Source organism: Pectinophora gossypiella, chromosome 8 (genome assembly GCF_024362695.1).
Source record: "Pectinophora gossypiella chromosome 8, ilPecGoss1.1, whole genome shotgun sequence".
Classification (NCBI taxonomy): domain Eukaryota; kingdom Metazoa; phylum Arthropoda; class Insecta; order Lepidoptera; family Gelechiidae; genus Pectinophora; species Pectinophora gossypiella.
The window spans coordinates 9,885,297-9,905,016 of record NC_065411.1 but is presented as its reverse complement, the minus strand read 5'-3'; the positions used below and the strand labels follow the sequence as shown (position 1 = coordinate 9,905,016).

General features: G+C 37.5%; 2 protein-coding genes across 2 annotated transcripts in view; both read left to right on the top strand.

Moving 5' to 3' along the window:
* Nucleotides 1–19,720, top strand: part of LOC126368747 (uncharacterized) — a 161,607-nt gene that overhangs the window by 29,189 nt on the left and 112,698 nt on the right. The window lies entirely within an intron of this gene.
* LOC126369073 (dynein intermediate chain 3, ciliary-like) lies at nt 17,493–19,223 on the top strand. Its single transcript, XM_050013365.1, has one exon. The coding sequence runs from the start codon at nt 17,493–17,495 to the stop codon at nt 19,221–19,223; it is 1,731 nt and encodes a 576-aa protein (XP_049869322.1).

Here is a 19,720-nt window from a genome sequence, read left to right as displayed (position 1 = left end):
CTCGGCGTTTGTATCATTTGTTTCAGAGATTAAACTGATTCGATATTTCACGACCGACAGGGAAGACGGTTGGGAGGGATGCTAATCTCTTCGGACGAAGCGCTTCGTATTATTATGATCGAACTTCACTTACAGGAAAGTTCGTTTAATCACTAATTGTTCATTGGCTTTCCGCCCGTGACATCGTCTGCGTGTAATTATGCTGTACTTACTACAGTAAGATCTAGTACATTCTTCAAATACTTAGGTTTTTTTAGAAAGTGCCAATCTATGCCATCTATGTGCCAATTTTCATCCACATTGGTCCAGCGGTTGAATGCGAAAAGGTAACACACAGAGTTATCATTTAAAATATTACTACTTATATAGGGAGTTCAAAACTGCTATGCTAATGCTATATTTTCATTTAGATTTAGTTTTATGCTGATTGGATTGTTGTACAATGTACAATTAGTGTTATTTGTACAACAATATAGTACAAGCAAAGTAAGAACAGACTCTGGACGAGCGCCAGTGTGACGGCGCGCCTTATCCTATAATCCTTATTGGAGTTGGCAGATCGGCTAGGTTTCAAATAGCAAATCTGTAGCCACTTTTTTATGTGTCCCAATAATGATGAGTAATTATGTCCATAATAATACTACACATTAGTATTAATGCTGTAAGGCTAGGTATTATAGAATTAAAATACTACATAACATAACATAAATGGCACAGGCCTCTATCAACCGAAAAATCACGCTTTTCCAGTGTGGATTGGTGGAGGCATTTAGACTAGTAGCCTGGGGCGGCTTAGCGTGCCTTCGGAAGCAGGAAATCATCTTACACAGTTTTCGGACACACCAGGAGATTCAGCCTACAATATCCTAGCCTAACAGAGGACAGTCTCACTAAGTGATTTTCGCCAGTGTCTCCGGAATCGAACCCGAACCTCCAGATAGTGAGCCTAATAATCTAACCACTAGGCCACGGAGGGTGTTTCTTTATTGTTACATGATAAGGATATTTTAAAATATACTACACAGTATTATCAACTTATGTCAAGAACACAAAAAAAAGACTGACGACAACATATTATTTTTGTCTTTACCAATATCAGCGCCAGAGTTACAATTGTTGGGCTCTGACACGCTATGAAATTACTACGTCCTACTTACTGAAATAAAGTAGCGGGTACGTTTCTTCCTATTATTTATACAGGTACGTTATTACTACGGAATAGAAGAAAGAAGGCCCTAACGCGTATTTTGTATATGAACCGCTGTCGCCGGTTCAACCCCGCTCTCTTTTACTGCTAAGAAAGATACTGCATACGAAAGTATTTTTTTGATAATCAGCCAATTATTAGTATAATTGCATTCTTATCTTATCTAGCCTAAAGTGTCCCACTGCTGGGCAAAGGCCTCCCTCCATTTCTTCCAGGGCTCTCTCTCCAGTGCTTCCTCCGGCCAGCCTTCCAGGAAAGCATCCAAGTCGTCGCGCCATCTCCGCCTCGGTCTGCCGCGCCTGCGTCTGTCTCTATTCGGAGACCATTCTGTGGTAATATTAGCCCACAGGTCGTTATAATTGCATTATTAGTTTATGAGGAGGGATCTCTTTGCATGATAGTCGATATTTGATTTTTTACGTGCAAGTTATAATGCACAAGATGACCTTTTAACATACTACCGCGGAACTACGTGCGTCGTAGTTTGCTGACGAGTGGAGTGCAATACTGAAGTATGAACTATTTGCTCATACTCGCGCTCACTTGGCCTTCCCAACCTCTTTCTTCTATCCCGTGGATTAAATGATAGCTTCTATTGAACTTAATCAGAGTGTATATTGCTGTGGACATTCATATACGTAAGTACAGTCATGAGCAATATCATGTATCCACTTTAGAACCCTGTCGCACTCATATTTGACATTTAATGAGACTTAGGGTTTCATTTGTCAAAAAAGTTAATGTGACATGATACCAAAGTGTATACATAATTATTAATGCTCGTGACAGTACGGCCCATGCAGCACTGTATGTGGAAGTGTCTCCTGTCGTGGCGTGGTGCAGGCGGAGGTGAAAACTTAACCTCCTTTGTTGAAAGTCACTTTTTATTGGGTTTTTTATAGTTTTAGGAAATTTGTTACAAGTATGCGTGTCTCGTGATGCTCCGGTAGGGCAGTATTGCCATACTAAAAACTTATGTTACCACTTAAAAAGAGTCTATTGTCAATTAATATTTTAATGTTTTCAACAGTAAGTAAAATTCTATTTGGTTTACTTATCGTATAACTTATGATAAAAATGTAGGGTTTATTTTTATTTTTCCTCTGTTTAGTAAACAAGTTGTTTTTCATGTGACTGAACAAATATATCGATTCCTCTTGCAAAGTAGTAGAAAACAAAACATATACTTACCAAATAAACGAACAAGACACACGCTAGACTGTTTTCCAACGTCATAATTAACGACTATTGTTTGTATTGTGAGCTTCGGGAAGAAAAATAAACATAAGTAAGTAAATTTATTTGTGTTCCTATCCAATAGTATACATACAGGGTGTTAGGGACATCGTAATGAAAACTTTGAGGGATGATTCAGGTCATGATTCTGAATTGTGGCTGCAAGTTGTCTTTGATTACTTGTGGCTCTGCCCACCCCATTAGGGATTACGGGCGTGAGTTTATGTATGTATGTATGATTCTGAATATCAAGTGGAATTTTCCGTCGTAAAAGTATAGAACGGAAAATAAAAATTTCATAAATTTTCCGATAGGAAATTCCACTTAATATCAACTCAGAATCAAGGTCTGGATCATCCCCCTCAGTATTCGTTACAGTGTCACTAACACCCGTATGTATACTATTGGATAGCAACACTCCCTGTTGTATCAAGAGTTTCCACACATTTCTAGCTAGATTTTCACAGTTACTAACGTTATTGTTCTTATTTATCTGTCTGTCTTTTATTTTCTCATTCATCGCACTTAAAGTACTTCTATTAGTATTCATATTTGTGATATGTAAAAACAATTCCAGTTCGTAATGGACAATAATGGTGTTAAAAACCTAAGAAGGGATTGCCTGTATGTATTATTAGGAGCAATTAAAAGCTTTATATTTGTATCAAAGAGTACAAATTCGTTTCACGTATAACTCATTTCAATAACCATTTTATCTTTAAGTTCAAAACTCTGTGGCGTTTTCCCCTTTGTAAGCAAAGTACACGTCACACGTCGTCAAGCCAACGCACCTACGCGTGATATTTCCTATGTAAGCAAGTGAAATGGCCACGTCAAAGACCGGTCGGTCTGTTCAACTGGACTGATCCCAGTGCAAACTCAGAGGTGCTCAGTAAACAAAGCTATTTGCTTTCCCTACAGGAAACCTGTGCAAACAGTAATATCCCCAACGGTTTTCAGATGAGGTATTTGTTAAGCTTCAAGTTAAATGGACGAAGAAAGTAAGGGTCTTCGTTAAAAACATACGTTGATAAAATATCGTTTCTCTCTCGCGGGTCCGTCCCTCGTGTCTGAGGATCGTGGTCAGCATCAGGGTTGCATCTGGAGCGGATGATCTGCCTCCACCGGTTTCTATCCAGCGCTTCCATTACGACTGTGTAGAGCTCGGATGACGACGAGTCTTTCACTTGATCGGTCTATCTAGTTGGTGAACGACCACGCGAGCTTTTGCCTTCAGTGTTCTCGTCAGCTTTCTATACCGTCATCTTCTCTGCACATCGTGTGGCCGAAATAAGAAAGGATGCGTTGTTGGCATGTAGTGGACAGACATTTTTATTTGGAGCTGGAAAATATCGTTTAGATGTGGCTGATTGTAACATATAATAAATTCACAATTACATCCCAATTGGGGTAGTCAAAGGAACATCCATCGCGAGATGAACTAAGTACCTACACCTCACCGAGTTTTCTGTTAGACCAACGTGATAGATGGTGTATCGCCGTCTATAGCTGTCGAGCCAACTGTGTTAGTGAAAACTACATTAATTGACTGATTGCTTTATTTGGCGGCTGATTGAACATTAAGTGAAAATGTATTTAAGAAACCCAGGTCTATATCTATTTATATCGGCGAGCGTATATGAAATAGAAAAAATAAAATTGGTGGGTCAGGAACACAAGTGGGATTCTGTGGTTTCTGCCTCCGTCGGGAATTAGTCAAGACCTTTTGATAGTTGACCATCTGTGTCAAGACATTGTATGAGAGGTTTATTTCCAAGATTAAATAGTGGTATGAAATGGGCCAGTCGCATATTGTGACATCAAGATTTTTGTATGTTGTTTTCTAGTTTCATTACGTTACCATTAGCTTTATGTCGGTTTTATATACTTACTATTTTTTTTTTGCAAAAGGAATTTAAGTAGATTATTCTGTGAAAGGACATAAAACTTTATCTACATGTAACTTAGGTAAGTACTTAATTTCCTTTATCACATTTACGGCCGCCTTTCATTACCCTATTAGCAGGTCTAGTAATTCTATTCTAAGCCGAATGCGGTGGAATGGGTTTGATTAATTTAGTCGAGCGCTGGTATCAATAGCCACTGACTGACCTCAGTGTGGCGGGTGTTACCCGATAGCTACTGTGATTACTGTGAAAAGGGATAGAAACATTGCGAGTCATGTGTCCCACACGCTCGCTTCGCAATGTGTTGTGGATCTACCTTTATATTAGCGAGGCAATGTGTGTAGGTATCCTCCTTTTATTTTCTTTCAATTTTCACATTTGACCTTATGGTTGTCTGGGAGAAATCCCTTTAAGCGACAAGGCCGCCATTTTCTATGTACTTAGCTAAGAGTCTTTGTAATTATTTCTTTTTATTTTGGTGTATTGTTATTTGTATTTTGTATAAGATTAAAGCTTACCAGGTTAAAAAGGCTAGATTGAATCGATTCATGGTAAAAAGCAGTTGCTATTTAATTTTTTTTTTGTGACATTGCGCACTTGCTTTTTCTAAGCGCAAATGTCAAATTGCAATATTCCTTTTTTAAATGAATTGCAACAATGTGGCCTATTTGGACCCCTAGTCTGTTTGGTAACGTCATTACGTACTCTTTGTGTAATACTTGCGTAGGTACTTAAGTTCAGCTACGGTACTCCTGTAATTGTTGAATCGAAATGCATTGACTGTCGAATTTTGTTACTTTGCAGCTAAAATTCTAAATTTAAAAAAAAATACCCACCGGTATCCTAAAATTCAGGTAGGTAGGCAGTTCTGCAGGTAGTGTGTTGAAGTTATGTAATATTTTCAACCACTTTTCATCAAAAACTCTCCGAAACACATTAAATATCTAATTTTTGTTCATCGTACTTGCTACTTTATCCATTTCATAGTACTTTCCGAAGTAGCAGAAGTCGACAAACTGTATCCGTTTATAATAATAGAACATTTAGGGTGGTATTAATAAACTAATCTCAACTGAGATTGCCCTCAAGATCATGCTCAAGTCCCTGTTTTTATATAAGAACTGTCACATTGACATGATCTTGTGAGCAGTCTCAAAGCTGAGATTAGTTTATTAATACCACCCTAAAGAACAATGGCGAGCGCCCATACAAGTTTTTATTTAAGTCCAATCCGGGTTTTACTATTTATTATGATATATTGAAAAATTGGCCAAAATTATTTCATGTAGATTAGTAAATGTCGCATTTCTAGAGGCTAACTTTTTTTTTATATTTTCTCGCCAATGTTCTTTTTTTGTCCCATATGTGTACACGCAGCGTATTCGTACATTTATAAATTCGCGTACTTATTCTAAAAAGCCAAGACAGTACCGGCATTTTTCACACGCATGGATTTTTCTTCCGCGCCTGCCCAACAGCTAGCAATTTATCAACCCAATATGTTGCGTTGCAACAAAAAATCACAGATTAGGTGCTTACAAAAAAAAAAACAAAAAAAACAATAGCGAACGTGATCTCGACTAGGAACGTGCCTCGTGAGAAAAATGTAGAGGTTTATGATGTTTTTACGACCCCTTTCTCAGTTGCGAATAGCTACACGTTAATTTTTTTTTTCACAAATTGACAATAACGGGCGATTGAAATGAATTCCAATGTTGAAAGACTAGGTAGTAAGAAGAATATTATAGGTAAGTATCAAGTGTAACAAAAAATGATTTATACCTGTTCAGGAAACTTTTGCAAAGACTGCCCACGGGGATCATACCTATAGATTGCGCAAGTTTCAACTTTGAACTAACTGCAAGTATTCTACTATAAACATAAAAATCCCAGTGGGGACAAATCACAAAAATCACTTTGTGATCCCTAGTTGGGTTAAACCATTACAGGCTGATCACCTGATTGTCCAAAAACTAAGATGATCCACGTTAAGCAGTTGGTCCCGGTTATTACTTACTGATGTAAGTACGTAGTCGTTACATGAGCCATGTCAGGGGCCTATGGAGGCTCAGTAATAACCCTGACACCAGCGTTGATGGGGTTGGTAATCCATCTCGCAACCCACACGATAGAAGAGAAGAACATAAAAATAACATTGTGCGAGGCTCGAAGGGCACGCAGAGAACGAAATAGTCGGTTCCGACTACTATTTACTTAAGTTATCATAGTAGTCGTTATGAGTCATGTTGAGGGAGTTTAGTGGCTCAATAATAACCCTGGCACTAGGGTGATGAGATCGGTCACCGATCTTACAACCCACACGAGCACGAGAGAAGATAAATATAACTACTCTTACTTTTCTTGACCAAATATTCTGGATAAATCCAGAAACCGTGTTTTCATTACGATTTATTGCATCGAGCGTTTGGCGTCTGCTTCTTACCTACGTTAAAAGTAAAGTATGGGTGTTATAGGCATATGCCTGCGGGGTTGGAAGTGAGTGATAGCTAAACATTTTCTCCCTTACCTGCTCCCAGCAATAACATGCTTCAACCACGTATATTAGGAAAAGCTTTTACCTGAAACGGGGAGACGGATATACTTGCGCGGTTTTATTTACATAATGAATATAAATATTCATAGCTTATGGTACATTTTTCTATAAAATCGCACTCATTCATGATAAATGCTGCGTGACATAAATAATCAAATCAAATAAAATCTTTTTATCTTCTTTTGGAATGTTTATGTTTGTTTATGTTACACATTTTTTGGAGATTCGGTTACTAAGTTTTTTACTTTCAGTCGCATCGAAATTGCAGCGATCGACTTCTTCATCATCATCATCTCCTTAGCGTCATTCCGTTTTTCACGGGGTTCGCTCACCTAACCTGAAGATTTGACAGGTCTGGTTTTTTACTGATGCGAATGCCTGTCTGACCCGCGAAGGCAAAACCAGCCCAATATAGGATAAGTAATGTGGGTTTCTTCACGATGTTTTCCTTCACCGCTAACCACGCCAGCCATCGATACACTTATTCTAACGAGTTATTAGATATTTTTACAATTCTCAAATATTCTGTTGCTTAATTGCTATTATTCAAGTAAAGAGCGAAAATAACAACATTTTTAAATCTAAGTAAGTACTTAATCCTTTAATGACATAATATATGCGAATCAAAGAACAACTTTAGCTCATCATAATTATAAGAATGTGGTTCGAAATCATTGTAGTTCAAAGCCTCACAAAGTCTGCAAAAATGTACGGATTTCGTCCCAAAGTATCCGTGTTCGTTCACAACATTAAAGTGTTTTCTCCACTGGTGATAGTATAAAATTTCATTTCTACTTTGACTGATTTGTTCTATATGGCCTACGAGATCTTGATAAGAGTTGTAGTTATTAACGTGAATAAAAGAGTTTGGAGGCAAAAGTTTCTCGCAATCTTCCAAAGGTGTTGCCCAGATTATTGGTATGGCGCCATTTGAAAAGGCATTGTAGAATATTTTTTCTGTCAAGTACTGCCGGCAGCTTGAGTTTTCTAGAACGAGGTAGAATAAGTATTTCCTTAGCACAGGACAGTCCATTCGAAAGTGACCGACGCAACTGAAATAATAATAAAAAAAAACAAATTAAGTACTTATGTCTTTGAACGAATACAGAACGTCGATACTTATATTCCATTTTCCACTCTTTGGCTTGTGGTTGTACATGACAAATACATCATTAAAAGCTATTAAAAGAAAATAATTCTGCATTAAAAAAATAAGTTAATTAAATAAAATAATTAAATGAACAATTCACCTTTAAAAATCCTAATTATTTTACCTACTTTCCTATACGAAGTTTATACTTAATCAACGGACACTTACAAAACTCCTCGTTTTACGCAGACACTACACATTGACGTTTTCGTTCCCGCGCATCTGTGTGTGTGACGTCTGACGCCATACGATTGACGACTATAGTAAGATCGAGGGGATGAAGTAAACCTACCTCAGCCGCTAATGGGGAGCAAAGAGTTGCCGTTCTATACGAAGTATTATTCCTTATTCTATCTATGACTTGAACTAACCTGAATCTTAACTTATTGGTGCTAGCGCAGGCACCATGCACATCAATACGCATATGTTTCTGTAGACCTCGTAAGAACCGCATTCGATTTTTGAAGCCACAGTTGGACATCAAAATAGCTACCAGAACTTCTCGACGTTTGTACCTCCAATACGGAACAAGTGTTAAAAGTGCTTCGTCTAGGTTGCTAAAGTCAACCATCAAAGGTACTGGTAGAGGAACGACTCTACCATAAGGGATGGGAACGTCGGCGTCACTTCTGTGGACAGAAAAAAATATATTTATAAGTAAATGTTGTTAATTAAGACTAAATATGAATGAAGGCATTTTTTCGTGCGGTTCAAGGTTCTCTACGAATTTATTAAAAGGATCATTAGAAGGGAAGATAGAAGGAAAGAATGGAAGGGGCCGACCATGGGACTAATTAAATAGAAGGCGAACGCCGTGTTTTACAAGGAAGTCACATTGATGGACGAGAATGGTTGAATGCGACTCGGTGTAGCATTCTCCATTCTCGTCACAGACAAGAGCGTGGCTCTTAAATTAATGATGAATCCAATCCTGTTTTTTCGTATGTTTATGTCCCTTGTATATGTCATTGTGCAATAAAGTATTATTGATTGATTGAGTAATATGTATACACCTTTATACCATATCACATTAACTTTATTGACAAATTAAACTGTAAGTCTCATTAAATGTCAAATATGATAGTGCGACAGGGTTCTAAAGTGGGTACGTGATATTGCTTATGACTGTACAAAAGGATGTTACATAAAATTATTACAATCTCTGTATTCAGCCTGTTAGAAGGCATACAAATAGTGGCTTATTATTAAATTCAAAATTTTATACAATAGGATTTTAAGCAGAGATGTCAATTTAAAGATAAAGATACATGTATATTATATAAGATTATTATCCGTTGGGTATTCATGGAAGTTATAATAAAAAAGATTGGATTGTAATAATAAACTCGTACCTATAAGTCATCGTCCAGTTGAAGACATCAGAAAAATGTACTAATCTCCGTGCTGAATATTTGCCTAAAAATGTATGCGCGGGCGATTCAACGCTGTAAAATATCCATATTTGACTTTGATTCCGCTGATTAACATGCGGCATTTCTCCTTTGTAAACGTTTACCAGAACCGCATCTGCCATTTTTACTAATTTCTTGTTTCTTGTAAATATGCAATTGTTTACGCTGCACCCCTCTAGAGATAATAATATCTCGCTAAAAATTACAAGTAATTCATAAAATAAATTAATATTAATAAAATATGACATATAAAATGTTATTGTCAATACACAAAAAGGTCAGAAAGGGGTCATACCCATACCATAGGCATCGATCTAATCGACGAAAAATAAATTATGAAAAACGAGTAATAAATTATTGTTTTAATGTTTTTTTTTTTGTTTAGTAAATAAAACAGCAAAGCAAGGTGGTTAAACGCGACCTAAACAAAATGTTAGGGTCAGTCAGTAAATCGAATAGGAGAGATGGCACTTTCAGACGAAATATTAAAGGAACGGTTTTATGTTTTACTTTGAAGCTTTACGATTTTTCAACTTTATGTAAGAGAGTACAGGTAAGTTGGGTATATTTTGTGTTAGGCATTTTCTTATTGATCCACTTCTGCCAATAACAGGCCGGTACATAGTTACTAAGCGCTTATAACAATGTTTTTTTTTTTCATTTTTTTTCTAGTTTTTACACAGATTATGAAAGTTGTAGTCGTTAGGTAAGTCATGGGCCTTTGGCGGCTCTGTAGTATTTAACCCTAAGTCCAGGGCTGCTGATTCTGTCGGTCATTGAACTCACAAACCCCAGCAATAACAATAACAATACACTTACCGACGACTTTTATCAACATCCGTGAATAAAACGCTCCATTTATTCCATATAAGTACAACGAATGATTTTTTTTTGTTTACACTACTCAGTCGGATTATTGTGTCTGTATCCACATTCTTGAAAAGTAACGTTCCTAAGTTTGAAGTGTGCCAATTCTGAAATTATAATATAACATAAACTCACGACTTTGTTCCGATTGGGGTAGTCAGAGGTACTAAGTCCCTCACCAAGCTTTCTGTTAGACCGACGAGATAGGTGGTGAGCTTATTTATATCCAAAATAGTGGTCGAGCCTACTGTGTTCTTTAAAACTGCAAATTAATAACTCATTGGTGCAAGTCCGGTACCAGGATTCAAACCGGTGCTCCCCGATTGTCAAGTAATGTTAAAAAAAGGTTGCCTGGAAGAGATTGCTACTTAGCAATAAGGCCGCCTATTGTACTAATTCTATTTCTCTTTTGTTTTGTATTTTGTTTTTTCCTGTTTGTGCAATAAAGTATTTGTTACGTTATGTTATCACATCACCAGCCCATTAACGTCCCCACTGCTGGGGCACGGGCCTTCCCTATGGATGGATAGGGAGATCGGGCCTTAAACCACCACGCGGGCCCACTGCGGATTGGTGGTTATTAACGACTGCTAATGCAACCGGGACCAACGGCTTTACGTGCCTTCCGAAGCACGGAGGAGCTCGAGATGAAAACTTTTTTTTTTGTGGTCACCCATCCTATGACCGACCTTTGCGAAAGTTCCTTAACTTCAACAATCGCAGACCGAGCGCGTTTACCGCTGCGCCACCGAGCTCCTCGAGTGTTATGTTAAATATTATTTCCGTTATAAAATCACTTTAGTATCTGCATATCAAACTTATCAGTTCTTTAGAAGTAAAAAGAAACACTTCCTTTTATATGCACAAATGTCAAATTGCAATACTGCTGTTTGCGATGGATTGATTCAATGTGGCCATTTTTAGCTCCTGAGCTAAGAAGACGATTAGATTATGAAATGACACTTACCTCGCGATTGTCGTAAAAGGTGTTGACCGTTAAAAGGTGGCTGAAATATTCCGTTTGCATATCATAATGTCGTTTGCGCATGTTACTTACTTGGTAATACGTAACATTTTTAGGATTCACGTATTTAACTTTGAAATAGGGAATAACTTGCACATGTTTACTAAGTACAAAACACACTTTTGGTAGTTGAAATAAAACGCTGTAAATAACTATAAACTTCATATTCCACGAGCAAAATTTTAAATAGTTTTTATTGTTTTACATAATATTTATGAAGACTTCTAATATGTTGATGAAGGACTACCGATCTCTTTGTTGTTATGAACGCAACTGATGTAATTGAGATGCTCATTGAATTTAGTATGGTGTTCTCAAAACATGGTTGTATTCACGGAGTCGGGATGCAACGTGAACTCGTAGGGTAGATGTACCATTAATGAACATCACGTCCAAATAACAAGACATCTCATAGGAATGTAAACCGTTTTCCGTTCACATTATAAATCATAAACAGCCTATACATGTCCCACTGCTGGGCACAGGCCTTTCCTCAATCAACCGGAGGGATTATGGAGCATACTCTCACCATGTGGCTCTACTGCGGGTTGGTGGAGGTGATTTTACGCCTAATAGCTGGGACCAAGGGCTTAACGTGCCCGCCGAAGCACGGAATCATATTACTTTTTTAGACAATCAGGTGATTCAAGTCTGAAAAGTCTTTACTAAACAAAGGACATTCTCACAAAGTGATTTCGGGAATCGAACCCGGACCTCCAGATCGTGAGTCTAACTCTCAAACCTCTACACCATGGAGGCTGTCCCATTTACATGTAAGTAAAACCAAAAAGGTATAAGTACGCAAAAAGCATGTATAAACTACTTATTTATCGATACAATACATAGCACCTGTCTCTTATGAAACACGCAATATTGAAAAGCCTTTCAAAACTTCTCAGTTATAAAGATGAATCAGATTAGACGGATTAAATTGGATGATGACGACTTAGTCAATTACAATATTTTGTTTACCAGGGTCCGTTAGCTCAAGTGGCGGAATTAATCAAGGGACGTAAAGGTAAGCACGGTACGAAACTTTAATAAGAAGAATATTGAATATTAAATTTGGGAATATTGGAGTATTTATTGTTTCGTTTAGAATAACGTTTAATATTACTCGTTCTCGGAAATGGTTCATCAAAATTTTGTTTGTTATTTGACTTTACTAAAAACATAAATTTAAAACGCTTCGTAACTACGTCAGGTTCATTTACCCTCTACTAAGAATTCTGGGAAAAGATAATAACACTACTATGAAATTCCTTTGTGTCCTTTTGTTAAATTATTATCCTATAAACAGTCTTGTATAGAATATTTAATTCGTAATCGTATTCCTTAATTTTTTTTTTTTTTTTATCAAGTACTTTATTGTAACATTCAATTCTTTCTTTTGTTCATTTTATATTTAGTGTGGAAAGGGAAGATAATCAATTGGATTTGTTTTTAGTTTGATTTTTAGTTCCAGTTCTCATTTGCACGCCGCGCCGCTGAGAAGTACATCACTTGCAATAACGTGTCATTGTCAATCAAACGGGCAAGTTATTATTACCTACTTTTACGTGTACGCTCTTATACTGCCATATGTTTGTATTTACTGCGCGATATGTTTGCGCAAACGAGGCCTTACATATATTCCTCTGATAAACAGCACCTCCAAGCTTTTAATAATTCTGTTCCGTGCTCGATATAATCTAAGATATAACCCACGATGTTGCAGTAAGCTAAAATAGAGTAAGGCGGCACATTTCCCGCCCTCATATTTGCTTGCACAGCGAAGTCTTCTAATGAAAATATTTCATTATCCATCCCTGTTTGTGGAGCCGTTTCCCGTCGAGGTAATTTTCTTTGTTCCCACAAGTTTCGTTAGTACTGGCCACACTGGCTAGATGAAGGAAAATTGACTTGTTAGTTCTCACGTGAGAATAGACGATAGAAAAATATTTGCTAATAAGAAACGGATTTTGCGTTTTTATTTTTCGAATTTATAAAGTCAATAATCAAATAAAGTCAGTCAGTCAAACAATTAGTTGAATAAACAGATAAAAACTCGGTAAGTGATTTTCTTGAAAGGTTCATCATATCCAGCTTACGACATCGTATCAACAGTGGCTGCAAGTTGTCTTTGATTACTTGTGGCTCTGCCCACCCCGTTAGGGATTACGGGCATGAGTTTATGTATGTATGTATGATTTTCTTGAAATTGATTTATTTTCTGACGATAATATTAGCAATTTTAATATTATTATTCCTATATAAAAGTTTAATTTTATGGAATTTCACTTGCGATCCTGACGAACAACTTTGGATTCTTTCACTTTAATGAAAATCTCCATGCAATACATATATTCGCCGATAATGTCTTTTCTAATGTGTGTGTAATTGTCTTCATTTTTCTTTGTGGCGACGTTCGATAATAAACAATTTACATCGTCTGAAACAGACGTATAAGGTCAATGATTTCTGTCTATTCTATAATGCCTTACGTTGCGCTTATCTCTTGAATGAGTAACACGTGTTTAATATAAATATATATTTTTACATAGGATATAAAATCTAAATATCTTGTAACACACCTTACTAATAGAATCAATTAGTGGAGAAACACACGGATAACGTAGACATCAACAAGATACAGAACTGAGGTATATTTGTCGCTCCGTCACTAAGTTTGCTCGTGTGTGTAAACAGACGAGGGACACATAGCACTGCAATAGATGGGTATCGCTCACGGCGTCGACTTGTCTAGTTGCTTGCAAAACAAACTGTGCTCCCATACGGGCTCACTATTCGCAACGTAAATGTTGTTTGGTGATAGGCTTAGAGGTAAGCGGAAGTCAAATTATAATAAAAGCGGACAAACTACTACTGCGTACTATTCGCTTAAAGCGCTTCGCATCGTCCTTCATTATTCACTCTGCTAAGGAGTGCTGCCTGCCGTCTTCTGTATTTCCGAAAGCATATAACCCGGGTGCTTCTAAGGCCAGAGTGAACAGGCCTTCAGGGCGAGCTCGCTCTATCTTAGGCCTCGTCAATGCCTTCGGGCAAGTTCAAGAGCATACCCATCAAAGGTAAAAAAAAGATTTTATTTCAGTCAACAGTCTATTAAGTATGTGTTAGTAACAGAGAAACATTAGTCTTTTAAATAATGATTTTTTATTAGGAGCGATACGGTTTTATGAAGACCTAGAAGGACGTCTTATTTTTCTTCTAATCGTTTTATCTTGGGATGTAGTGCTCGCATAACAGATTTCCACTCCTCGCGATCTTTTACAGCCTCTGTAGTTTTCAACTCTCGGTCAACCGAGCGTCGCCGGGTTTCTTTGGGCCGCCCCTTTTGCATTTTCCAAGCGCACACCAGGTCAAAGTTCATCGAGACGGGTGTTCCACAGGTCTTCTAAGGACATGACCAATCCACGGCCATTTCTGTGTGCGGATATCTGCCTCCACAGTATTAGCGGTATTTAGCCTAGAAGGACGTACATTGACCAAATTGAAGATTTACTTGGAAAAGGTTTAGTACGATCTAACCGGTGCCGGCGTAAGTGTAGTAAGAAGTGTGTCCAGATTGAAACAAATGGAATTCCAAAGTCTCTGCTTACAACGGTGGGAAATAGGCGTGAGTTATACGGCTCACCGCCTATCACGTTGGTCTACCAAAAAGTTCGGTGAAGTGTGGGTGCTAAGTTCATCCTGCGACGGATGTATGTACTTCTCACTACCCCAATTGGAATATAGTCGTGAGGTTATTTATGTATGTATAAGAAGCGAGGTGCCCATTGCTTTGGCATTGTGTTAGCATGAAGGAGTCCCACTGTTCAGCAAATGCACTCCGGATGCCGTTAGGGCTATCGCGTAGTTTCTGGCGCATTGTTTCCACAATGGCGTGGAAGTCGTCGGACTGCGCCTCCGCGAACACAACGGAAGGAGATCATTAAGTAAAGTAAGTAGTATCTTTATTTTCTCAACAAAATACATGGTAATATTTGTAAAGGCTGGAGCCTAAGGTAGGATACCCTGTGTTTTAAGACTCCATGGCTCCACGTCAGATGCCTATGAATTTGTCCAGGTTATTGTTTCATTTAAAGCAGTCCATCATACGTCTCTCTGCTTTTCGACGGTGAATAAAAAGACAATAATTTAAAATACACTCATAATTAGGCCTGTGTGCTGAAATCAGCACCACTGGTACACACCATCTAAGTTTATTTTAAGTTATTTTCTTATCCGGCGAAAAGGAAAGGGACGGGTAATCGACAGGCATAAAATTTATGGAGAACACGTCAATTTTAGGCAGAAATTGAAAAAACCCTTCCAAAACAGCCAGCTTCCTTTCTTCTTCTTCTTTCCTTGTAATCTAATAACTCGGCCAATAACACAGAAATAAGTTGACAGCAATGTCAAACGGATTACATATGAGCTAGATGCCTATTTTATTCGCTCGGTTTATTCTTTCATTTTAAAATTAACAGTTATAAATTATCCGTCCCTTTCCTTTTCGGCGGATAAGAAAATGACAGGTATAACTTAAAATAAAATTAGGGGAAGTCTGCAGGAATCGGGGCCACTGCCTACTTATATTCTAAGTTTAGTAAATCCTTGTAGATTTATCCATTATACGAGAGTCACTATCATCGCTACCTTATGCTAGTACGCGCCGAGATATATCCAAAAAGGAAAATTAAATATTTGATAATAAAACCTGTCATAGAACAAACAAACACCAATCAATTAAAGAGCTGTGGTAAGTACATCATCTACATCCGTATAAAAGTTTTTCCTTATATTACACCAAATAAAAAAAAAATAGCCTCTCGCTCTACAAGTCGGACACTAGGTACTAACTACCATGGTACTAGGTAGTTACATACGACAAAACAAACAAATCAGTCCTAATCAAATAGACCGAGGATTGAGTTTACAACACCACGCTCCGCCTATTGAACTTCCACGCAGATTTTTTTTTTTTTGACGTGACTTATTGTGGATATGCCGCAGATGGCATTAACTACTTGGCCGGACAAATGGGGAGCGCTGAAGGCCCGGTACAACGTTTAAGACAACAGGCCTGAGGGTGCCCAGTTGGGCGCGAAACTCGGCTCAGGGCGTCGTCTGAGAGGAAAAATATTTGAAAGAATTAATCGACCTTAGTGGGTCGATAGCGATAAGCGCTGAATGAGGGAAATCGTCGACCACGCCGGCGGGGTCGGTATCGGGGACTTCCACGCAGAAGAAACTATCAATTCCTAGTTATACCTAAGTTGCCTGTAAACAGCGTCTCAATTTAGTTCCTCAAAGTGCACTTAAACGGCGCGAATTGAATTAACGTAGTAAAGAGAGCTCGAGCCGTTACGGTGAAGTACACTGTACCTAACACTTAGTTTACGAGCCGGGGTAGACTAGATAATTTCGTTAAATTACTTCCAGCTCGTAAAACCGTACGAAAGTTCTTTGCGGTAAGAAAGAAATTTCCCCAGGGGTCGATCCACTGAGTTCTTTTTTATTAAACGCGACAAATCGTTGAAAACATTCAACTTAAAATAACTATCAGTTGTTGGTTACGATTCCGCGTGTAATAGTGATTCCTATTCTTTCAAACAAAACAATTATGTATGGACACAGTATATAAGCTTCTTGGACTATTTACATATAGATTCAATGCTATAAATAGCATGACTAGCATCTTCACAGAGAAAGTATAGCATACGGTTCTAGTTCAAAGCGATTCACTAAGTTCATTCTATGACGTTTATCAAACTAATCAAACTGTCTGCCGATTGCTGATCAAATTATTCTTAAAACAACATTGACTCTGAGAAATTAAATGTCGGCCTTAAAAATAAACCTAGTGTAACTTTTTATACCAAGCTCACCGGATTTTTAAATTATTCTAATATTTTCAGCATCATAAACTTCTTTCGCATATCCTGCAAAAATAAAAATATTGTGATAATACCTCAGAGAAAATAGTACTTATCGATAACTTGACAAAACTTCAAACCACTTAAAAAAGCAAATCAGACTTTAAGTTGACTTTGACACAAATTGTCAACATATTTATGTAGTAGGAAGTTTTTTTTTATTATTGACTATAAATTACGTATTGTTATAATAAAGACATACTAATCAAATAAAAAAATGGACATACATTTTCAGTACCTCAAAAAGCGTAAAAACTTTGGACATCAGACCTTGTTCTGTGAAGTTCCAGCTCATTTGATAGATTCAATTGATCCTAGTCCCGAAGAGTACAAGAGATACATATTACGCAATCCGGTGCATCAGGCTTCTCAAGTAGGCAAAAACATGTCTCAATGTGAAATTAATACTATCAGAGTCGAATATGCTAACGAAGGTGCAAATCATGCCGAAGGAGGGTGGCCAAAAGACGTCAACTGCTTGGATGAAGAAGCAACACTTCGCTACCGCCGTCGCATTGAACGTGATGACTGTTACGTTAACGCTGTTCTAAGTACATTCAAAAAATTTAATCACACTATTAAACAAAACAATGCTATTGAAATGTATCAAATGTATTTCCATGGAATGCCACAAGAATGTGCTGTTGAAAAGTACATAGTAACTAATAAGAATACATTTAGAGATGGTGGTGCACGGCCTGTGTCTTGCATTGACTGGACTATTGAAGAAGACACGAAAATGGTAGTTACATATTGTAACAAAACCTATCCCTACGAAGGTACAACAGTTAATAAGAATTTAGAAGGTTACGTCTGGAGTGTCGAGAATCCAAACACTCCATTTTATGAACTTCGTCCCCCTTCTGCTTGCTGGCAGATAGCTTGCTCCCCGGCGAGCCCGTCAATTATCGTCGGAGGACTGGAAGATGGTCGAGTTTGCATCTTTGACATGCGCGTCCAGGACGAACCGACAATAATAAGTCCATTTCATCTTGCGCATAGAGATCCTGTTTCTTCATTAATTTATATTTCTTCGCGACATAATAATGAATTTTTTACGGGGTCAACGGATGGTTCGTGTTTGTGGTGGGATATTAGAGATTTTTCGGTACCTCTGGATAGCATGATCATAGCCACAGAGGTTCCTCCAGGAGAAGTGTTAAGTTTAGCACATGCTCAACCGGTGTCAGCTTTACAGTATGATCGATCTTTCCCAACTAGATTTCTTTGTGGCACTGATACTGGACTTATAATTAACGTTAATCGTAAAGGTAAAACTATATCCGAAACAATGACCACCATTTTTCGTGCACATAACGGTCCTGTAAAGGCGGTTCATCGTAGCCCTTTAACATCTAAAATGTTCATCTCATGCGGAGACTGGACGGTACACGTCTGGAGTGACGAGGTCGCAGTGTCACCTATCATAACGGGGTTAGCTCATAAATACCCGATAACAGACGTATGTTGGGCACCTATCAGGATTTCTAGTTACATGTCTATAAGCACCGATGGTAAACTAAGAGTCTGGGATTTATTGCGTCGATATAAAAAGCCTATTGTGAGCTTCCTGGTATCTGTTAATCCATTAATGAAAATGAAACCACATGAAGACGGACGTTTTCTAGCGGTTGGAGACAAAAAAGGCGCAACATTCCTCCTAGGATTATCAGAAAGTTTAGTTCTTCCTGGTAGCCAAGATAAGCCTGTAATGTTGCAGAGTTACGAACGTGAGAATCGCCGTGAGCGTATTCTTGAGAATCGTGTTAAAGAAATACGTTTGAAAATGAAAGCTGAAGAAGAAGGCGAGCTAGAGCTTGCAGTTATTGAACCAGATGATGAGGAAGTTTACAGAAATGCTGAAGAGGAATATAAAAAGATGCTTGCCATGGAAATGGCAAATATGGGAGTAGTGACTTCTAAAATAAATCGGTCGCGTGTTCGTTGATTTTATTCACTTTTTTAGATTTACTTTATAATAATAATTAGTTTCTTATTTTGTTTTTAGCTTTGTATTAAGTTAAGAGACGCTATGCTGGCGGTGGTTGCAGCCGTTCCGGCATTATTTATAATTCTATGGTTACTAACTACCATTTAACAATATGTAATTATGTATTTGTTGCTGAATAAATATTTTCTTTCTTTCTTTCTTTCAAAGGTAACAGCGAATTCAGTAATAAATAATTATTGCTATTGTTTTCTGCTGAGATATGGAAAGCGATCTATACTGTTGTATTACTTTTAGCATTAGCAGAGTAGTTAGTCAAACATTTTTTTATTTATTTAAGAAAACTTATGTGTTAGGAATGATTGGATAAGACAAGTTTTAATTTAGAATAAAAATATGTTTTTTAAAAATGTGAGAAGAATAATGCGAATTCGTTATAATTTATTTTTATTTATAATTTCAATTTTGTTCGATCCACGTGTTAAATTCATTTATGT

Bases quoted from the DNA above. Each gene is read 5' to 3' on its own strand.
- LOC126369073 (XM_050013365.1), top strand. From the start codon at position 17,493: ATGGACATACATTTTCAGTACCTCAAAAAGCGTAAAAACTTTGGACAT.